Source organism: Podarcis erhardii, assembly GCF_964252035.2.
Source record: "Podarcis erhardii genome assembly, chromosome: 1".
Lineage (NCBI taxonomy): Eukaryota > Metazoa > Chordata > Lepidosauria > Squamata > Lacertidae > Podarcis > Podarcis erhardii.
In genome coordinates this window covers 77,717,652-77,739,116 of record NC_138497.1, presented here as the reverse complement: position 1 = coordinate 77,739,116, position 21,465 = coordinate 77,717,652, and the positions used below count along the sequence as shown (strand labels likewise).

The 21,465-nt window shown below is 42.7% G+C and overlaps 1 protein-coding gene across 11 annotated transcripts in view; it reads left to right on the top strand.

Annotated features, from left to right (window-relative positions):
• TSPAN4 (tetraspanin 4) overlaps window positions 1-21,465 on the top strand; it is a 524,393-nt gene that overhangs the window by 496,074 nt on the left and 6,854 nt on the right. For all 11 annotated transcript variants that reach the window (XM_081880651.1, XM_081880645.1, XM_081880649.1 and 8 more), the window contains 3 exons: window positions 15,898-15,999; window positions 19,851-19,982; window positions 21,177-21,260. In XM_081880651.1, coding sequence (XP_081736777.1) covers window positions 15,898-15,999; window positions 19,851-19,982; window positions 21,177-21,260 — 318 coding nt within the window. The remainder of the gene's footprint in view (window positions 1-15,897; window positions 16,000-19,850; window positions 19,983-21,176; window positions 21,261-21,465) is intronic.

Genomic DNA, 21,465 nt, shown 5'->3' with positions numbered 1-21,465 from the left:
CAAGTTACCTGCAGGAAAAAATGACCCTGAATGGTGAAAGATTAAAAGGTCATTTCTAGAAAGTTTGGGAAGGCAACATATCCAAAGTGATGGCATCCAAAGATTCACCAGGGAATGAGTGCAGCTACAAGAAGTCGGGAATATAACAATTAGGAGAATGTTACCCATTGGCTTTGTGTTTTATTATTAATAAAATGATTTGATTTACTTTTCTGTGACAGCATTCAAAGTTGAAATAGAGCTATATTCTACCAATAAAAATTATGATATAAATTCTCAAAACAATCAGTTATAAAATGAGCAATAGCAAAAATTTAACAAAACCGCAAGACCAATATGTGGTTTCAGGACCATGGATAGTACTCACTCAGCTAAGTTATCTCAACAAGGTCTTGAGTATACCGTGTTAGGCTGCATATGTACTATACACATTTAAAACATATTACTTTCATTGGACCTGTAGTTTAAGGATTATGAGAATTGTAAATCTGTGAGTGGTAAACAACAGTTCCCAGGATTCTTTGGGGGAAACAATGTGTTTTAAATATATGAAGGCTACGTAATCTTTAACTGGAGGCCTTGCCCTTTGAGTGCTGCCTTCTTCTGCAGCTGTTGGTTCCTTCCGGGTAATGGAGTTCCCAGCTGTGGGGATTTTCCCTCAGGGGTTTCTTAAGCCCTCCAAGAGTCTGTGGGCCACCCATCAAAGTCTGATGGCAGAAATATCTCCTTGGGGCTCAGTAGAGGTTGAAGTGTCTGCAGATTCACTTGGGATTGATTGGGCTAAGGAGTGGGTCCTTCTCAGAGCTCCTGTTGCCACAGGACTCTGCCTCCGAGGAGTCCTGGGCCAGGAAAATGACCATTCCATGATCAACTGATTGTCAGGTGACAGTCCTATGTTTTTAATACTGTGATTCAATTGTGGTCTATTTGAAACCAACACTACTTTACTAAAGTGTTTTTTCCAAGCATAGGAGAGTTGAAAAAGTGTCATTAAGGTCCATGGAGTGGATATTTTCTGTTATCACTTCCCCTCCCACAGAGCCTTCATTAGGCCTTCCCTGCCACCAGGAAGAGGCTGGAGTTGCAGATCACCCACCCTCCCTGGGGTGAGATGATAACCCATTCATACCCAGGAACAAGAACACCTGGGTATGAAAAGCAGCACACATCAGGGTGTGCTGGGTGGGGGGCATTCTCGTTTATGTTCACCACGGACTCTGCAAAGTCGTAACGGAACATCTAAGGCTGAGAGAGACATTTTTACACCATCATTGCTCCCACCTCCAATGCCTTTGTAAGTACTGCCTTTTTAAAAAAATCATGCATTTATTATGTATTGATTTTTGCATATTATCAGTTGCCTTTGAACCCTGTGAACAAGCAGCTAGGCAGAACTACAACTATTTTAATTAGTTAACACTTGCTAGGACAAAACAACAACAACACCTCCACAGAAGGAGGTGTGTTTTTTTGAGCTGTTACCAAAATCGAAATGTGCCTGTTTTTTGGTCTCTGCTTAAGCATGATGAAGCTTTATATGTAATATGTACCACAGATTCTCAGGTGTATAGCAGGACATTAGAACTACCCAGTTAAAATTGTCCTATGGATGAGTAAACAAATGAAGCTGTTGGAGAGAGAGAAGAGTCAAGCTCTCTTGAAATGCATCGAATTTGCAATCTGTTCATGAGGTTGCTTGTTCTTTTTTATTCTTCCATATATTTTGGCAGGGAAAGGAAGGGTCAGTCAGGATGTAGGCTGTGCTATGTCTGTGCCCTGTGAAATATTCTGCAGATGGGTATTGCATGCGGTTTATGACCCCAGATTTTTATCTTTGTCCCCTTCTGCTTTCCTTGATTTTGAAATGAGGTTTGTAAACACTGTGCCATCTTTGCATGTTATGAATATGAACCCCAGCTTGTCTCCCAGCAGGATTCCTTGTGAAAGAGAGATCTGAACCTTAAGTCTATGACAAATGCTGACTTTGATAACTGATCTCGTGGGCTGTTTGTTTCATTGACATCCTGATAGAACTGCAAACAGAACTGGCATTTATTTGCCTTGGGGGTTGTCTTGTCTGCATTTTCTGGGCAGCACTCTGCTTCCCCTTTTGATGAGCTTTAGGCAAAGAAGGCAAGAGCTCTTAATTGGGCTGGCCCATTACAAGTGGTCCCATGGTATTTGCTTTTCTGAAATGGCATTGCTCCCACTGGCCACTTTTGAGGGTCACTAACAGCTTGCTGCCTCTTATTGAAACTCAGTGGCTTTTTTTTTTTTTTTAAGGGAAAATAAATACTAACTGAACTACAACTCTCTGCCACCTCTCATCTGTCAGGCAAGCTGTCTCTGGATTTTATTTTCTTTTTAGAAATTCCACCTAGCCTTCAAAGCTCACAAAAATCTTTGTTGTTGTTTAGTCGTTTAGTCGTATCTGACTCTTCGTGACCCCATGGACCAGAGCATGCCAGGCACTCCTGTCTTCCACTGCCTCCCGCAGTTTGGTCAGGCTCATGTTTGTAGCTTTGAGAACACTGTCCAACCATCTTGTCCTCTGTCGTCCCCTTCTCCTTGTGCCCTCCATCTTTCCCAACATCAGGGTCTTTTCCAAGGAGTCTTCTCTTCTCATGAGGTGGCCAGAGTATTGGAGCCTCAACTTCACGATCTGTCCTTCCAGTGAGCACTCAGGGCTGATTTCCTTAAGAATGGATATGTTTGATCTTCTTACAGTCCTTGGGACTCTCAAGAGTCTCCTCCAGCACCATAATTCAAAAGCATCAATTCTTCGGCGATCAGCCTTCTTGATGGTCTAGCTCTCACTTCCATACATCACTACTGGGAAAACCATGGCTTTAACTATACAGACCTTTGTTGGCAAGGTGATGTCTCTGACAAAAATCTTAAGTGGCCATTATCCCTCCACCCAACTTAAAGAAGTTGTTGGGCTGAATACCTCAGCCTGACACTAATCAGAAATGAAACTTTAAATCACACTTTTAGTTTAAGCAACAGGTGGTGGATATATTCACTATTTTCCAGTTTCAGGTCAGTCTTGTAGACAACACAATAGAAAATCTGAATAGTCTTTCCTCAACGTCCTTCGACTAACAAACATAGAATAACTCCATGAGCAAGAAAACTATGTTATATCCAGTTTGACAGATCCTTCTACTTTTGGGTTTGGGTATACTGGTCAGGGGTACCTTTACCTTTACGTTTATACACTTATGCAACTAAAACTGCAAAGGAGGCAGCAATGATGATGCGCCCCACTCCCAGGTTTGCAGAGTCTTGGTGCAAGTACACAGTCAGGAGAGCGAAGCACTCTGCTCATAATCAACACACACTTCCCATGTTCTAAGGCTAGATCTGGCATTAAAACAAAGTTATTGCATACTAGTGAGTCTGGAAAAGAGAGGAAATGACATGTGTAGTTTTTATGTAGCCAGTGTTAGAAAACTGAGATATGAAAGCTAGGAGCTAAATGGCACCTTAATCCTAGGTTATGGGCGCAACAATGGAATATCTAGGCATGGTGTTTTTTTATAACAAGCATACAGAGCTAAAAATGAATGAACAGCAGCTAAAATATTATGTTCATTTTTCACATGGTCTAGTCCTTCCCCTGCCAATATTCTTAGGAGGGTCTCTTCTCCAGTCTTCAGAGGGTAGCTGAAAGTGGGGAGACAGAAAAAGGTCCTCCTTTCCTTCCACTCTGCAGTTTTAATCTGAAAATTTAGGCGCAGTACTATGCCCAAAGCCCCAAAATTGCTTGTGCTAATGAAACTCCCTGTCACAAAATGCACCTAGAACAATGGGAGTCTCGAACACTGTATGGAGCATAATGATCTCATAGTGTTTTCCAATTGCATTTTCAGCGCAAATGCAGATGTCAGCTTGAACAAGCTTGGTATGACTTAATTTCTCATACAATCCAGCACTTGAGTTGATTCCAGGTTATCATCATGGTCACATTGGGTTCCTATTGGGCTCCTATTTGGTTCTATCCTTCCTTAACTAGTGCTTTGTCAAGATGTGTCCAAGGCAGGCTTTGTGCAATATACCAAGCTAAGTTAGGTAGTTAAGGAGCTACCATCTTGGTATTGTATCACATAATGTGCCATTGTGCCCAGGGCTGAGAAACATTCCTGACAGCCACCATACAATAGCCTTCACCATGCTGGTGCCCTTCAGACTTTATGGACTACAACTCCCAGCAGGCCTAGCCAGTATGGCATGCTGACTGAGGCTGATGGGACTTGTAGTCCAAAACATCTGGTGGTCACTGGGTTGGTGAAGGTTGTGAAACAAGGTCAGCAGTATAGATTAGATTAGTAGTGTAGTGAAATCTTTGCTGAGAATAGTAATTCAGACCTGCAAATTTCACCATCTTATTCTGATTATTTATTTATTCATCACATTTATCACAAAGGTCTCAAGGTGACTTACAATAACACAAAGAAATAACATAAAAACTGCATGCTCTAGAGCATAATATAAACTGATCACACTCCAATTCCTAACAATTAACACACACTCCCGTTTCCCAGTGTGCATAATCACTATTAAAACAACAGACCAACAAAACCATAAAGCAGCAGAAGAGAATATTAACAATTAAGAAAACCATTTTTATTTTGACCTGTAGTTTGCTGTTTTAGACTCAGCAGTAGGGTATTTTTGATTCTCAAATAGTATAATTTTTATCCCCAAGTTGTACAATTTTTGTATTAATACTCCCCCCCCTTGCTTCTATGTTAACTAAATGGATAATACAGGTAATTGACCCAAAGGTTATTCTCTTGAGATTGCTTCATCGAATGGCTCTGTGGGCATAGGGCCAATTCTTTCATCTCTACATAAACCAAAAGCTCTTCCTTTGCTGTCTGACAATTCCTGCCTGGGATTATATACACAGTGTTTCTGTTCTGCTCAATTTAAAATCATACAGTGGTCATTAGTTTTAACAATGGAAATGATGACTTTCCCTGTTGATCTGCTTCTGCCTCATGTAGCCTTTGTAAAAGCTAATTGGAATTCTATCTCTATTGACAAGTTCATCCCAGGTTGTGAGGGGTTCCTGTTCTTTGCTTTGACAAAGCAAGTTAATAACTGGCTGTTTAACTTATATGAAGGTGTGGCTGGCGCCCACAATATTTGACATAATTTGATGTGCCAGCGCCAAGGGTGAACTGATTATTACAATCACAAAATCAGTCAGCATTAAAATGAATAGTAGACTTCCTTAATTGTCCATATATGACATGTATTTTCTTCATGCTTGATTTCCACAATTTCCACCCATGTGATCTTTTGTGAGTGGTAGGAGCCCCTGCACAGCCGATCCTAGGATACCTGCAGGATTCAAAGGCTGCAGCCTTTAGGGTGATGTAGGGCCTATAAATGCTCACTCACCCTAATTGTAACAACCCATTAGCAGCCTCTCTGTTCAGCAGCAGGACTGCTACATAATCATAGAATCATAGAGTTGGAAGAGACCACAAGGGCCATCGAGTCCAACCCCCTGCCAAGCAGGAAACACAATCAGAGCACTCCTGACATATGGTTGTCAAGCCTCTGCTTAAAGACCCCCAAAGAAGGAGACTCCACCACACTCCTGGGCAGCAAATTCCACTGTCGAACAGCTCTTACTGTCAGGAAGTTCTTCCTAATGTTTAGGTGGAATCTTCTTTCTTGTAGTTTGGATCCATTGCTCCGTGTCCGCTTCTCTGGAGCAGCAGAAAACAACCTTTCTCCTTCCTCTATGTGCCATCCTTTTATATATTTGAACATGGCTATCATATCACCCCTTAACCTCCTCTTCTCCAGGCTAAACATGCCCAGCTCCCTTAGCCGTTCCTCATAAGGCATCGTTTCCAGGCCTTTGAGCATTTTGGTTGCCCTCCTCTGGACCTGTTCCAGTTTGTCAGTGTCCTTCTTGAACTGTGGTGCCCAGAACTGGACACAGTACTCCAGGTGAGGTCTGACCAGAGCAGAATACAGTGGCACTATTACTTCCCTTGATCTAGATGCTATACTCCTATTGATGCAGCCCAGAATTGCATTGGCTTTTTTAGCTGCCGCGTCACACTGTTGGCTCATGTCAAGTTTGTGGTCAACCAAGACTCCTAGATCCTTTTCACATGTACTGCTCTCAAGCCAGGTGTCACCCATCTTGTATTTGTGCCTCTCATTTTTTTTGCCCAAGTGCAATACTTTACATTTCTCCCTGTTAAAATTCATCTTGTTTTTTTGGCCCAGTTCTCTAATCTGTCAAGGTCGTTTTGAAGTGTGATCCTGTCCTCTGGGGTGTTAGCCACCCCTCCCAGTTTGGTGTCATCTGCAAATTTGATCAGGATGCCCTTGAGTCCATCATCCAAGTCGTTGATAAAGATGATGAATAAGACTGGGCCCAAGAAAGAACCCTGTGGTACCCCACTAGTCACTCTTCTCCAGGATGAAGAGGAACCATTGATGAGCACACTTTGGGTTCGGTCAGTCAGCCAGTTACAAATCCACTGAGAGGTAGCATAGTCAAGACCACATTTTACCAGCTTCTTTACAAGTAGGCTAATCAACAGTAGGCCAAGACCTGACTATGTGGTTTTTCTGTCCCATACGTGCATGCCATGTCATTTCCCATTGCAGCTTAAGATTTTGTATCATCCTGCAAAATATGGTATTTTAGCAACCTATACCTTTGTCACACCTAATTATTATCTCAGCATCTTAAACTGCTGATTTACTCTTTTGCTCTTGATTTCTGTTTTTAAGCTTGGAAAGTAATGCCTTGATATTGCAAATGCTTTCTTCTGCTCAGCAGCATGCCAGGTCAGTTTGCTAGTCAATATGAAATGCTGCCAGCTTAAAAGATCTTCAGCAGATCAGACAGCAAGGTGCTTTATTTTGGGATGGTGGAAGGGAAGGGAAATAACTGAAACACAGAAAATATAAATGAAAAAGTACAGCCATGTATAATGATTTTATTTATAAAGCATAAGACAAATTTCTGAAATTGAATGTTAATCTAAAACAGGGGTCAGCAAACTTTTTCAGCAGGGGGCCGGTCCACTGTCCCCCAGACCTTGTGGGGGGCCAGACTATATTTTGAGGAGGGGGAATGAACGAATTCCTATGCCCCACAAATAATAATAATAATAATAATAATAATAATAATAATAATAATAATTTATTATTTATACCGTGCCCATCTGGCTGGGCCTCCCCAGCCACTCTGGGCGGCTTCCATAGAAAGCAAAAATACAATAAAATATCACACGTTAAAAACTTCCCTGAACAGGGCTGCCTTAAGATGTCTTCTGAATGTCAGGTAGTTGTTTATCGCTTTGACATCTGCTGGAAGGGCGTTCCACAGGGCGGGCGCCACTACCGAGAAGGCCCTTTGCCTGGACTTCCGGGTTGGCGCCATAGCCGAATGGCGGACTCCCTCCGAGCTCCGGAGGGAGCCTGCTCGGCAGGGGCTGGGTCCTGCCGCGCCGGCGACGCGGGGACCCCTAAAAACCATGGGCGCTGACCCATGGACATGGTGACTCGGCTGGCACCTTTTGAGCCCCCCCCGACCCGCGAAGGAGCCTTTTTAAAGGCTGCGGAACGGGTGACGGGGGGGTGGTGCTTTGAGTCCTCCGCTTCCCCTGCCGAGCGAAGCCGCATGCCATTCGACGGAGAGCGCTGACTTCTTCTATTGGAAATTTGGACTTAAAAGCATAACCCGTGAGTAATCGGAACTTGGATTAAAAAAGGCGAGAAATTTTTAAAGAATTCGGAACGAGCGGGGGAGGCGTAAAAAGGAAGTCAGCCCCCCCCCCCCGTTGTAGAGCCGCTAAAGTAAAGGACTTAACATCTAAGATTGAGCGCAACCCTATTTTGATAAAGTTATGAAATTTCGCGATGGAAAATTATAAGACTGAGCTGGAGGAGAAAAGTGGAATTTAATCAAAAAGCAACCCCCCCCCCCGGAACCTGGGAGCGCTTTAGTTAGAGCGCCGGGAGAAGACAAGGAGAGGTTTTGACAGCTGTCAAAGAGCTGTCAAAGCAGAAGAACAAAAATGAGAACTTTGTTACGAGGACTTTGCCGGTTATATTTGTTACAAATTGGATACAAAATGTTTAAAACAAGGAATATTAAGTTACTTTGACTGGTGGACGGGATCTGGAAGGGAACTGAGTTATTACAATCCACCTAGAGGAGCCGAGGGTTATTACAAGTTGTTGGCATCGAATTTGACTGAACTTTTTATCTCCTGGGAAACTGCAGAAATGGAACACTATTTTGGCTACAGAGGTTTCCACACTAAAGTAGACAATAGACTTATCTATTGAAGAATGGAAGGGACTTGGCATCATGTTTCGTTCCTGAATAACAGAGCCTCTGCAGTGGAATTTAGAAGCTTTTGGAATTAGAACATTTGTGCAGGAAAACAGGAAAAGAAAGAGGAGAGAGATTAACAAGAACAACAAGAATAATAAGAATTGGACAAAGTTGGAAGTGGGAACATTTGGGACATCCAGATTTGAAAGGTTTAAGAAATAAAATTGGAGTTTTTACTCCCAAGTATATAAAAATCTGGATGGAAAAAATGGGCCTTTTTGAGATAGACTCCTTCCAAGATTGGACATTTAAAATTAAAGAAGACTGGTAAAGGACTATGGTTTAAATAAGTGTGGGAGCTCCAGGAAGACATCAGATGTTGATTAATATGGGGAACGCAACCAGGAAAAGGGGGAGGGAAATTTGGAATCCAAAGGGTGTAAAATCATATTTTATTTTATTATATTTTAATCTACTATGTATATTAAAGGGGGGAACGCGTGGAAGGGAATAGGTCGATCTTAGGAGATGGGAAAATATTTTTAAATGGGGTTAATGATAATAAGGTTGAAATTTGGGATAATAAATTGCTGAATTTATTTGTAAGAATTGGAATATAAGAGGGGGAGGGGAGGGGAAGTCCTGGAAAGATGTTACGGAAAATAAGATCTTAAACTTGGATTTTTTTTTTTTTAATATTGTTATAATTGGAAACTTTTAATAAATATTATTTTAAAAAAAAGAGAGAGAAGGCCCTTTGCCTGGTTCCCTGTAGCTTTACTTCTCGCAATGAGGGAACCGCCAGAAGGCCCTCGGCACTGGACCTCAGCGTCCGGGCAGAATGATGGGGGTGGAGACGCTCCTTCAGGTATACTGGACCGAGGCCATTTAGAGCTTTAAAGGTCAGCACCAACACTTTGAATTGTGCTCGGAAACGTACTGGGAGCCAATGTAGGTCTTTCAAGACCGGTGTTATATGGTCTCGGCGGCCGCCCCCAGTCACCAGTCTAGCTGCCGCATTCTGGATTAGTTGTAGAGGTAGAGCTGGGTATCATCCGCATACTGATGAACACCCAGCCCAAACCTCCTGATGATCTCTCCCAGCGGCTGCATGTAAATGTTGAAAAGCATGGGGGAGAGGACAGAACCCTGAGGCACCCCACAAGTGAGAGCCCAGGGGTCTGAACACTCATCCCCCACCACCACTCTCTGAACACGGCCCAGGAGGAAGGAGCGGAACCACTGTATGACAGTGCCCCTAGCTCCCAGCCCCTCAAGACGGTCCAGAAGGATGTTATGGTCGATGGTATCAAACGCCGCTGAGAGATCCAGCAGAACTAGGAAACAGCTCTCACCTTTGTCCCTAGCCCGCCGAAGATCATCAACCAGTGCGACCAAGGCAGTTTCAGTCTCATGATGAGGCCTGAATCCCGACTGGAAGGGATCCAAATGGTCCGCTTCTTCCAGGCGTGCCTGGAGTTGTTCGGCCACCGCTCGCTCAATCACCTTGCCCAAGAATGGAAGATTTGAAACTGGGCGATAGTTGGCCATCGTGGCCGCATCTAAAGATGGTTTTTTAAGAAGCGGTTTAATAACCGCCTCTTTCAGCGGGTCTGGGAAGGCTCCCTCACGGAGGGAAGCATTCACCACCCCACGAAGCCCATCGCCCAGCCCTTCCCGGCTAGCTTTTATAAGCCAGGATGGGCAAGGATCCAGAAGAAAGGTGGTTGGCTTCACTCGTCCAAGCAGCCTGTCCACATCCTTGGAGGTAACAGATTGGAATTGATCCCACTCAACTTGACTAGACAGAACTCTAGCACTCTCCCGCCCCGGCCCTGCTCCCACGGTGGAGTCTACTTCTTCCCGAATCTGAGCGATTTTATCTGCAAAAAACTTTGCAAAATCATTGCAGGAGAACATGATGCCCATACTGGGCCCCAATGTTGCAAGTGGCTCCACTAAATTGTGAACCACCTGAAAAAGTCTCCTGCTGCTGTTTTCTGCAGATGCAATAGAGGCGGTGAAGAAATTCTTCTTCGCCGTCGCTATCGCCACTTGGTAGGCTCGACGTTGAGCTCTAACCTGTGTCCGGTCAGATTCGGAATGAGTTATCCGCCACCGGCGCTCTAGCCGTCTCAACGATTGTTTCATTGCCCTCAGATCTGTGGAAAACCACGGGGCTGTCCGGGCTCCATGCAATCGGAGAGGGCGCTTCGGAGCCAAACAGTCAATAGCCCTGGTTAACTCCACATTCCAGCGGGCCACCAGGGAATCGGCTGAAAGGGCATCAACATGGGATAAAGCATCCCCTACCACTCTCTGGAAACCATTTGGATCCATTAAGTGGCGGGGGTGGACCATCCGAATTGGTCCCACCTCCCTGCAGAGGGGATGGGTCGCAGAGAAGTCAAGTTGCACCAGGAAGTGATCTGACCATGGCACTTCTTTCGTTTCGCTTTTACTTAGTGTCAGATCACCAACATCCATAGAGGTAAACACCAGGTCCAAGGCATGTCCGCGACTATGGGTTGGGCCAGACTTATTCAGGGACAGCCCCATGGAGGCCATGCTTTCCACGAAGTCCCGAGCGGCCCCTTGTAAGGTCGTGTCGGCATGGATGTTAAAATCCCCTAGGACGACCAAACTAGGTGTCTCCAGGAGAACATCCGCCACGACCTGAAGCAGCTCGGACAGGGAATCCTTGGTGCAGCGGGGAGGTCGGTACACCAAAAGGAATCCTGTACTGCCCCTATTGCCCAACTTCCAGAACATGCACTCGGAAAACTGGGTCTTCCCAATAGGACGCTTGGTGCAAACTAATGACTTCCTAAAAATCACTGCAACCCCCCCTCCCCGCCCACATGACCTGGGTTGCTGTGCGTAAGAGAAACCCGGTGGACAAGCAGCGGCAAGGACAGGCCCATCTGCTTCATCCAACCAAGTCTCTGTTACACATGCCAGGTCAAGCGCTCCATCCATGATCAAGTCATGGATGGCAGTGGTCTTATGAATCATTGACCTGGCATTGCACAGCAGCACCTTCAGTTCATGTGGGTATCCCTTGCTGATTCTAGTATCCATCCGGTCAGGACCAGACCTGGAGGCAGGGATAGTCCTCAGACAACGACTAAACCTGCCCCCTCTGTAATGACATGGTCTAGTCTTAAATAAAATAACCCAGATAAGCATTTTAAATAAAAACACACCTTCTACTCATGTAAAAACACCAGGCAGGCCCCACAAATAACCCAGAGGTACATTTTAAATAAAAGGACACATTCTACTCATGTAAAAACATGCTGATTCCCAGACCATCAGGAATTTAGAAGGTGATTGGGCCACATGGGTAGTTTGCCTACCCATGATCTAAAACAATTCAGATCTGATCCCAAATTAGCCTCTCCCCTGGCAGGTGTGCCTTTGATATAGTTTCACATCTAGGACTTGGTGCAGCCTTTATCCTAAAATAAAGTCTCCGTGTAACGTTCACTTTCATGGCCAGTTCATGTACTGAATAATGTCCTAGCCCAGTATTAAGCTGTCCTCATCTAGTAGTACAATCAATCACATCTTTTCCCCAGGAGAAAGTGGGGCTCCTGCAAATGACCTTATAGATTAGGTGCTCTCTATTTACATTCAATTTCCAGCTCCACGCTATCTGTAGAGAATGATTATCAAGGCATGAAATTAGAAGTTTCACCCAGTGGGAAACAATTGGATATTTTGTCATTTCTTTACAGCTTCTTCTCCCTTGTTAGTGGGGAGGAGGGAAGCAATCATCAGAAAGGTCAGAAATATTTACTTACCAATATCAAGACACTGCCTAGGAGGCTTTCCTCAGTATGAAATAATTGCTGCTTGGGCTCTCAGTAATTGGGAGGGTGGGGGTGAAGAGAATGTGATGCACTAGAGAGCAGTGGGGCCTGAAATTAGAATTTCTGTCCACAGGTGGGAATCCATGGGAATGCTGCTGTTAAGCTCAGCATTATATATATATATATATTTAAAGAAACCAACCCATGCTTCCTTCATCCAGACACTGTTGCTCAGTGCTGAACAGGAGTAATAATGACACTAAGGACATTGTTTCTAAAAATTAGGGATGGGTGTGTATTTAATAAAGAAATCCTTGTGATGCTGAGGTACAAAGAATCTGCTCATAGTGTCTAAATCTACATTTTAAGTTCCAGTGCTTTCTGGAAGCTGTCTTTCCACAGCTCCTCCTCCACAGGGAGGCAACAGTTCCACAGAGTCATGGCCTCCATGGCCTCCTCTGCCTCAAAGCTGAAATGTCTCTGCATTTTTCTCCACTCCAAACTTTCATTTTATTACTTATTAACACACATGATTTATTTATTTGATTGTAAACACTTCAAGACTACTTCTTTTTTTTTAGTGAGAAGCAATGTATTCATTTAATAGGCCTCACTAGGAGTCCACCAATGACCCCCTCCTGCTCCCAGAAGGCATCGTGTGGCAGCCACTGGCTGAAGAGCTGTTCTGTTAGATTTACATGCCCTCCAGATTCCATGGGTCACTCCTCTTTCCCATACCCAGCCCAGAGTCCCCTGTAGGAATGATGACCAGGACCACTACACCTTCAACTACCATTCCTCTCAAATCACAGGAGGCAGCCAATATCATTGTTGGCTTCACAGCCCTTTTTATATCTTCCCTCCAATCCATAAAAACTGGCTCCAGCAGGCAGCATTATGTTTCCTCCAGAGTCCAAGCGCCTCCTATATAATTCTGCCTTTCCCCAGCTCTAAACACAGATAACACTACTTTCTTTCCACCCTGCTGCTGCTGTGAGGAATATATTGATGCAATGGAGGTAGAAAGACTCCTACAGCACAAACTCTTCCTTGATGTCTTTCTTGGAACTGTTTCACCCCCCCCCCCAGCAGCTACCTAAAATATTTCTTACTTTCTAAATACAAGTCACTGGAGCTGTGTGAACATCACCCGCCTGACAAGATTCAAAAACTGATGAGGTGGGGGGTATAGCTTATTATGCACCATTGTCTACACTGGATGGATGGATGGTTGGATAGTTGGGAGTGGGAGAAGAAAGGACTACCCTGAATGTAAGCCCATACTGTATATGCCCAAACGAGGACACCTAAAAAGGAGCCTCACACATATGAACTGATCTGCTGGAAAATAAGATACAAGGCATCTGGTTAATTTTAAATGGTTGGTTACTTTTTAAAAAAAAAAATATTGCATGTTTCACAGTAGCTCAGATGCTCTTGTAACTAAACATTAGAATGATCTGTCATGGCTTACATGAGTTACATTACTATAATAAGGTAGCATTTTAAGCATTTTGTAATCTGCAGCGTATTTATCTGTATGATACCCTGAGCTATGAAAGAGACTTTATCTCAGTTGCATGTACAGAATGTTTTGCTCTTCCCAAGGCTATTTTAACTTTTTCTATTGTATCTGGAAGCCACCTTGAGTCTTGGTCTGGGGGAAAGGGCAGGATATAGTATAAATAAGTATAACAACAACAACAACATCATGTATTTGCTAGAACTCTTGAGTATGCTTTGCAAAGAATCAAGAATGGTAGTGTTTAAAGTAGTGATAATGGCTAATCATTCAGAATATTCAAGCTGGTAAACATTCATGGCACAAAGTTGGTGTTATGAAATGCGTCCTGCAACTTGCATTTACCGTTTTTAACCAGGTATTCTGAAAACTGGGCCACCCCTGGTGGTTAACCTGCTTCTGATCAGTCTGTGGTTGCCAGACATCAGTATAGTAACTGATAGCAACTATTTCTTCAATACAGTGAGAATAATCCATGCAATATATGCACATATTTGTTTGGGCTTTTTAGCACAGTGGGAAGGGGCTCATCCAGAAAAATCTGCTGTGCCTTGATGGGTATTAATTAACCCATAAGCTTTTTCCTGTCACTCAGGTTAACTTGTGTCCTGGGAAAAGGTGAAGATCTCCCAGATGTTGTCACCTGCTGCTACTGATTTCTATTTATACAAGTTGTGCATTAGTGATTTTCTTACATGGTACAGTGTTGAACAGAAATGCATGGTTAAGCAATCTATTATGGTAAAATGAGAAAATGTGTTAAAGCACACCTGAGCTAACAAAATATTCCTCTGGATCCTTCAGGCATTTTACAAATGTTGACTTGGGGTTATTAAAAATTATTGATCTGAAACAGGGCATGAAGATTACATTAAGTAGGGCAACATCTGAATCCTAGTCAGAAGGATTATCATGCCGTGCAACTGTGTCAAATAGTTTGCAGAAAAGCAACCTTGGCATTTTGCATTTCATTAAGTTTGCTGCTTAGACACTTTTCTGCTTTTTTTAGTTTGGGCACTCCTATTCCATATTAATCTGCAGGTGAAGTGTACGTTGATATAGCAGCCACCTATTATGAAGATCAGCATTTCCAAGCTGCCTTATTTCTAAGCTGGCATATCTTATTTACCTGTCAGATGCCTTCAATTTCATGGCTGCCTTTTTTGCACTCCTCCTCTTTATTTTTACTTCCACAGTTCATTTTTAAAAATGTATTTATTTTTCAAGTGGGGTGTACTTTGTTATCAATTAACTCCATTACTAAGGAAAATGAGTGCCCATTTACGTTCACTGGTCACCCAAGGAACTCATTTTTATCCCCTTGGCTGTTCCTTCAGCACAGTTTTCTTCTCCCTTATTACATAATCCAAGCCAGTGAGGTATCAGATAGGGTGAGGATGGCAAATTTCCACATAGCCTGTCAGATTTGGCTACATGACATCAGCAAGCTGGTTCAGAGTGATGGAAAACACTTCCTGTGCTTGGTTCATGCTGATGCCACCATAGGTAATTAGAATTGACTGCATAGTGATGCTATATAGACATGCAAATGCAGAGGGCAGGATATATTTCCTTGACACTTAATTGGGTGACCATGGTTCATAGTGCTTCTCATGGGATCAAAATGTTTGTGAAAAGTGGCTTCTGCATGTCGGCCTTGCCCTAAGCTCTTCATATAGAAATAACCATTTTTTATTAAGGTGAACTGCTATTGGAAATGTGTTGTCTAAAATGCATCTATCCCACTCTGCAATATTGATAATGTTCCACAATACTGAGCTATTCGACACACCCTTATTTTGAAACTTATTATACAATACAGAATGGGCTAAAAAAATGTAAGGAAGGAGGCATCTTTTCTACACCAGAGAAAGCAAGATCCTCATCACTAAATATTCTATATATAGCAAAGTTATTAAGTAAAGAGGACTGAATGAATGGAAAAGGCCAGCATTGTTCCTTCAAAACTTCCTTGATACTAAAAAAGCCAAATCCATGGCTCAGACAATCAGAGGAAGAGTCAGGATATGGGCTAGGTGCTGAGGCCATTTTCATATCAGATGCACATTTGCCCAGATCCCACCTAGTTCTTTCTTTGCCACATTTTGCACACAAATCCCACCTTCAGTGCAATCATCACCATGGCTTTTCAGAGGAATCTGCTTTAAAGGTATCATTTTGGAGTTTTCAAGGTCTAGCATACTTACATGCAACCGTATGTGCTTCATTTCCAGATTGATAAGTATGCTCAGCGGGACCTGAAGAAAGGGCTTCATTTATATGGAACTGATGGAAATATTGGCCTAACTAATGCATGGAGCATCATACAAACAGATGTAAGCTTGCGTTGTTGTTCTTTTTGTCTTTTATCCATCTGCACACAATATATCCTTTTGGCTTTGAATTTCCAGCATAATGGGATTTCATATTGGTTTCTGAAAGTGTTCTTGGGACTGCTTCAGCCCTATAAATATGTGGCACTTACTAAGCATCATGACCCTGGTACACAGGTACTTACTTACCTATGAACCAGGACATGTAGCCTAATAGTCCTTCCACATCTGCATCAAAATTTACCTGCAGTGGATTCGTTAGCAGCTTTGGGCTTATTTTCATCTGCTCTTCTTCATGCAGACATGGGCAAATTGTCTAAAAGTGCCTATTTTTAGTAGCATGGGCAGGCAGTGAAAATTCATTGAAGGGGATAGAACCAAGCCACTCCATCTCGCGAGTGATTTTAATGCACAGGAGATGTCACATTTCCATTATAATTTTGGAACAGTAGTGGATACAATGGGAAATAAGCTCATCTGGTCTCTCTGGCAGTTTATATGGTAGAACCTTTTGATTTCTCCATTTTTCTCTTCTTTGCCTGAGGCACCTTTCCATATGTCAGGGAGCAAAGAAGGAGAACATTTCCCTTATCTCTGTATTTGTTTAATCTACTGTATACCGTGATGACGCACCACTACTCCCAAATCATTTAAATGTAGAAATTAGTCCCATCAATGTTGGTGATGTGGACTTGGGGAGTTCAAGATATGAACTCCATCTTAGAACTTCTAGGCAAATTGTAAGCCAAGACTCTCTGGAGTTTGGTATCAGTTTATTACTAGCTCAAACCTGGCTCTGGTCCCAGCATCAGCCCTCCACAGTGTCATCTCTTATATTCAAAAGTATTTGTTTGTACTGTTTCTATACCATCTTTCAAAGTTGTTCACAGTAATAAAAATAATCAAAAACACAGCAAACCATATAAAACACAGTAAACGCAAAATGTACTGGGACAGGCATGACAGTGACAATAAAAGGGCTATTGCTGTGACCTTCATTAGATGGTAACAGCATTGTGGATACCAATTGCTGTTGGATGGCCATCTGTCAGGTACTGCAAGTCATACCTCGAGTTGAATATGCTTCAGGTTGGGCGCGTTTGAGTTGCGCTCCGCAGCAACCCAGAAGCAACGGAGTGCGTTACTTCCGGGTTTCACCGCTTGCGCATGCGCATACGCTCAAAATGACGTCACTCGCATGCGCGGAAGTGGCAAAATGCGACCTGCACACGCTCAGACGTGTCTTGCGTTCCATTCGGGATGCGAACGGGGCTCCGAAATGGATCCCGTTTGCATCCCGAAGTACCACTGTACTGAACTGGGATGCCTGCATTGCAGGAAGTTGGACTAAATTGCACTTGAGGTCCCTTCCCATTCTAAAGTTCTATGACACTAAAACCCAATACATAAAATAAAACAATCTGAATGTGTTAATCCATAATAAAAATACTAAAATAGTATTTCAGTATGCACTGCAGTTTTTAGGCTGTCTGATGTGCTCTGGGCCTTCTCTTGATGTGAGTAATTGCTCCAGATTTACTGCAATTAATCACTGGGAATCCTTGTGTTTAAATATTCCTTTTGTACTCAACACAATAGGAGAGGTTTGTCATAATCCCAGTGGCTTGTTCTCTTTCTATCTTGAGTAGCTACATTGTCTGCCAAGATTCCTCTTATACATTTTCATGGATGTGCATTCCCAATCCTATATTGCTGTGACATATTGCTTTGCACAAATGGGAAATGCTATTAATTTTAGGAACTCTGGAAGAGCAAGGAACTAAAGGAGTTATTGCAGGGAGTATATATTAATCCAATTTCAAGAAAGGTAGTGCAAAAAAATCAATAACCTATTCAACATAGCCCATGGGCGGCCAGAATATGGAACCCCTTTAAAATATATGGTGGCTGTAATAAGACATTCAATTACTCAAGAAACTAATTCTGAAAACAAAAACAAGAGCCCAGTTTTGAAATACTGTAAATTATATTGGATTTCTCTGTTAGTGCAATAGACTTGATCCTTTACAAAGTAGTAAATAAACATCCACCTTAGAAGATTTTATCCGCAGGGATTTGAGAGGCAAGAAGGCACAGCAGCAAATCTCCCAATCGCTAGGGACGAGAGACTATCATGAATCTGCGTAGCACCACCACCCCCCTTCTTTTTTCCTGTGTGGACAACATAGTTACGAATAATTTTGATCACAGTTGGTATACCACACCTTTCCTTTTATTGTTCCACAAGATGGTACTGGGATACTTTGAAGTTCAAGTATCCAACCAAGCTTTTTTTAGTTCAGAATTGTCACATCCCAAGTAGTGATGAGTGTTCCCTTGCCTGCCACTGACCTCCAATGCTTTCAGAATAAGCTACAGTTATTTTCCCCCAAAACGAGAATATCGCTCCCTTTACTCACACCCCGTTGTGGTTGCGAGTGAAGTGGGGTTCACTCCCTCCACTCCTCCATGAGCCTCTAAGGCCTCTCACCACGTCCTGCCTGTGAGCCTTCAGGTTTCATGGATGCAGCAAGTTAGATGAAGACTATTTTGAAGCCGCAGCAGGAATATCTCAGAATGGTGAATGAATTCACGTGCCCAGGCTGCACAGTGCTGTAGGCTGTATTTCAGGTTTGCAGATTGGAGTGTGTGAGAGAAGCCTGAACTCCTCCAGCGAACATTTTGCCTGCTTAGCCAGAACTGTAAATCGCTCACCTTCACGAGGCACTAAAATGCTCATCCACATGCTGGGAAGGTACGATGGGAGAGATACAAATCGAAGTTTAGTACTCTGCTACTTGGAGAAAAGTTTGCTGGCTGCAATCTCAGCTCCCAGATCATGAATATCTCTATTACTAACTGTCAAAGACAATTTCAAGGCAGAGTATATGCAACTCTGAAGCCACTCATCTTTACAAAAATGGTTTCATTGCTGTAACCATTTCATTTGCTGTTCTTTATTTTTTTCTAGTGATAATAGCATACTTGAAAAATAATATCATTGCGCTTTGGTGTGCTGGCAATCCAGCGTTTGATGACAATCCATTTGCTGAGTCATGGGTTTTTTATTATTAAATACCAAGCAGAAGAAATTAAGAAAAGAAATAGTTTTTCTGCTGGGTTTCCTCTACCACCACTATCACATTGACATAAATGTTAGTTCTTTCCTCATTTTTCTTATGAAATGCACAGATCTCAACCAATAACGCTTTCTTGGGCTTTCATTTATACCTAACATAGGGTTAACTTAGTGGTTCTGTGCAGTGTGGACTGGATTCTCCACCCTCTGGTGGGAATGTTTCCTCCCCTGAATCTCCAAGGGCAGTGAAAAGAGCAATTCAGAACTATTAGGATTCTGGCAGTGCTACTTCTACAACTCCTGATGTAGGCAGGCTTCTTTTTCTTGCCCCCTTTTTGCAGTGGTTGAACCCACCAACTATCTGACGAGGAGGTGCATTTCTGGAAGTAAATAGTTCAGTCACCCACCTGACCCCTATGATAAGATCAGAGTGAGTGACATGCTTTGATGTCACAGTGGACCTGGGAAGACATGGGGACGCTTCTGGCTGCCACTAGCTTAACTGCCATAGACAAGGTTTCTAAATGCTAGGGGACCTTTGGGAGACCTTAGAATTCTAAGGTCAATTACAAAATTTTATAAAATTAAAACAAGTCAATATTTTAATAAGAAATTAAGAAAGTGCTGCAAGAGAATTGCACTGAATATTCTATGATGACGGGATACCTATTGAAGTCCATTGGTTCCCCATCTGATTTGTCAGTGTCCTTGTGGCTTCTAAGCCCTTGCATGTCCTCCTTGTCCAATGGGCTTTCCCCTCTTTCTTTCTTTTCAGTTCAGATGCTGTGGAGTGTCAAACTTCACCGACTGGTTTGAAGTGTACAATACCACACGAGTGCCAGATTCATGCTGCTTGGAATTCAGTGAAAACTGTGGTCTTCATTCCCCAGGGACCTGGTGGAAAGCTGTGAGTAGCTGTCAAAACTTAATTCTTATTTTAACCAAGCTGACCTAGAATTGTAAAAGGAAAAAGGGCTTGGGCTTGCATAGTTGCCAGATACTGTTGTTTCATGATCTAGCATATGTCAAAAAGGCTGCAATGACACATTCACCATGAATTTGTATGATTGATGAACAACAAAGAAAAGTCTTTGCTGACAAGATGTAAAAGAAACAGCTCACCTTAAAGCACAAACAGAGAAAGAGCACGAGCTTAAGGCTAGAATGTGTTGTTAGAGTAAGATCTAAGTGGCCATTGCAGAACAAGTTCTGGTGGTAAAGTCAACACATGCAGGTTTCCATTATGGGTGTGCGCTAGCCTACAAAGGAAAACCCCCCACAATATATTTTCTAGGAAATATTTCTGCAGGACCAGTGTATTATGGCACCCAACTAGGAGTACAGGTGGTTGGCATGTCCCAAGTATAGATAAGAGTGTTGTATTTGGAAGGACAATGCCAAAAAACTATGCTCAGCCAAGAAGCTTGCTGGGTGATCTTAAGCTAGTGTCTTCCCCAGTTTATGTCACAGGGCTTTTCCAATGATCCAAACCCATTGTTACAGAAAGGACAGGTAATAACTATTTTATTTATGTGCTGGTTCAACAGATCCTACTATGCAACCATTAGCGCTCATGTTTGATATACCAAAAGCAGAGCCAGGGGATCACCAAATGTAATGTTATCTCTGTACAGTTGCTATGAAGCCAGTACAAGCTGCTGTATCAATGGAAATATTTTTATTTGAGAAGTAATTGCCTTATAGTTGCCTTTGCACAACCTGCCATTGCGCCTGTGCTTGAAGTAGAAAGGTTTACAGTTGAATTTAGAAATGTAGGTATTTGACTCACATTGGGTAAAGCGGGGGTTCGAAAGAACTTGCTCCTTATTACTGCATCTTGCACGCAGCATGCATCCATGTCTTCTTCAGATGTATAATGTTTGAACCCTTAACACCACACTTCATTGTAAGCGAGCCTCCTACCCCCGGGGTATTGCACTTCCAGTGAATGCTGAAATAGAGCAAACTGCGTAACCTTGAAATGTCAGTCTTGTCATTGCTACTTGTGTCTTTTGACTCCCCACACAACAAAAATTCATGTTTCTCAGTAAATAAGCATTCTCATGGTCTTTATTTTTTTTCCCCTCTCTCTCTTTTAAAGCCTTGTTATGAAACAGTGAAAATATGGCTCCAGGAAAACCTGTTAGCTGTGGGAATTTTTGGACTGTGTACAGCTTTGGTTCAGGTAAAATTTTAACTTCTTGCTGGGGTGCTTTCTGTTGGTTTCTACATGCAAGGGCAGTGAAGGGTTTAAATGTCTTTCAGCTTTTCTTTCTCTCACAGACGTATTAGTCCAATATTGACTGTCAGACCCATAATAGGAGGGCTCCTCCAGCAAAAATTGTTCACGTGTGTGTGAGAGAGAAAGACATGTCTCTCCAACTGCTGTC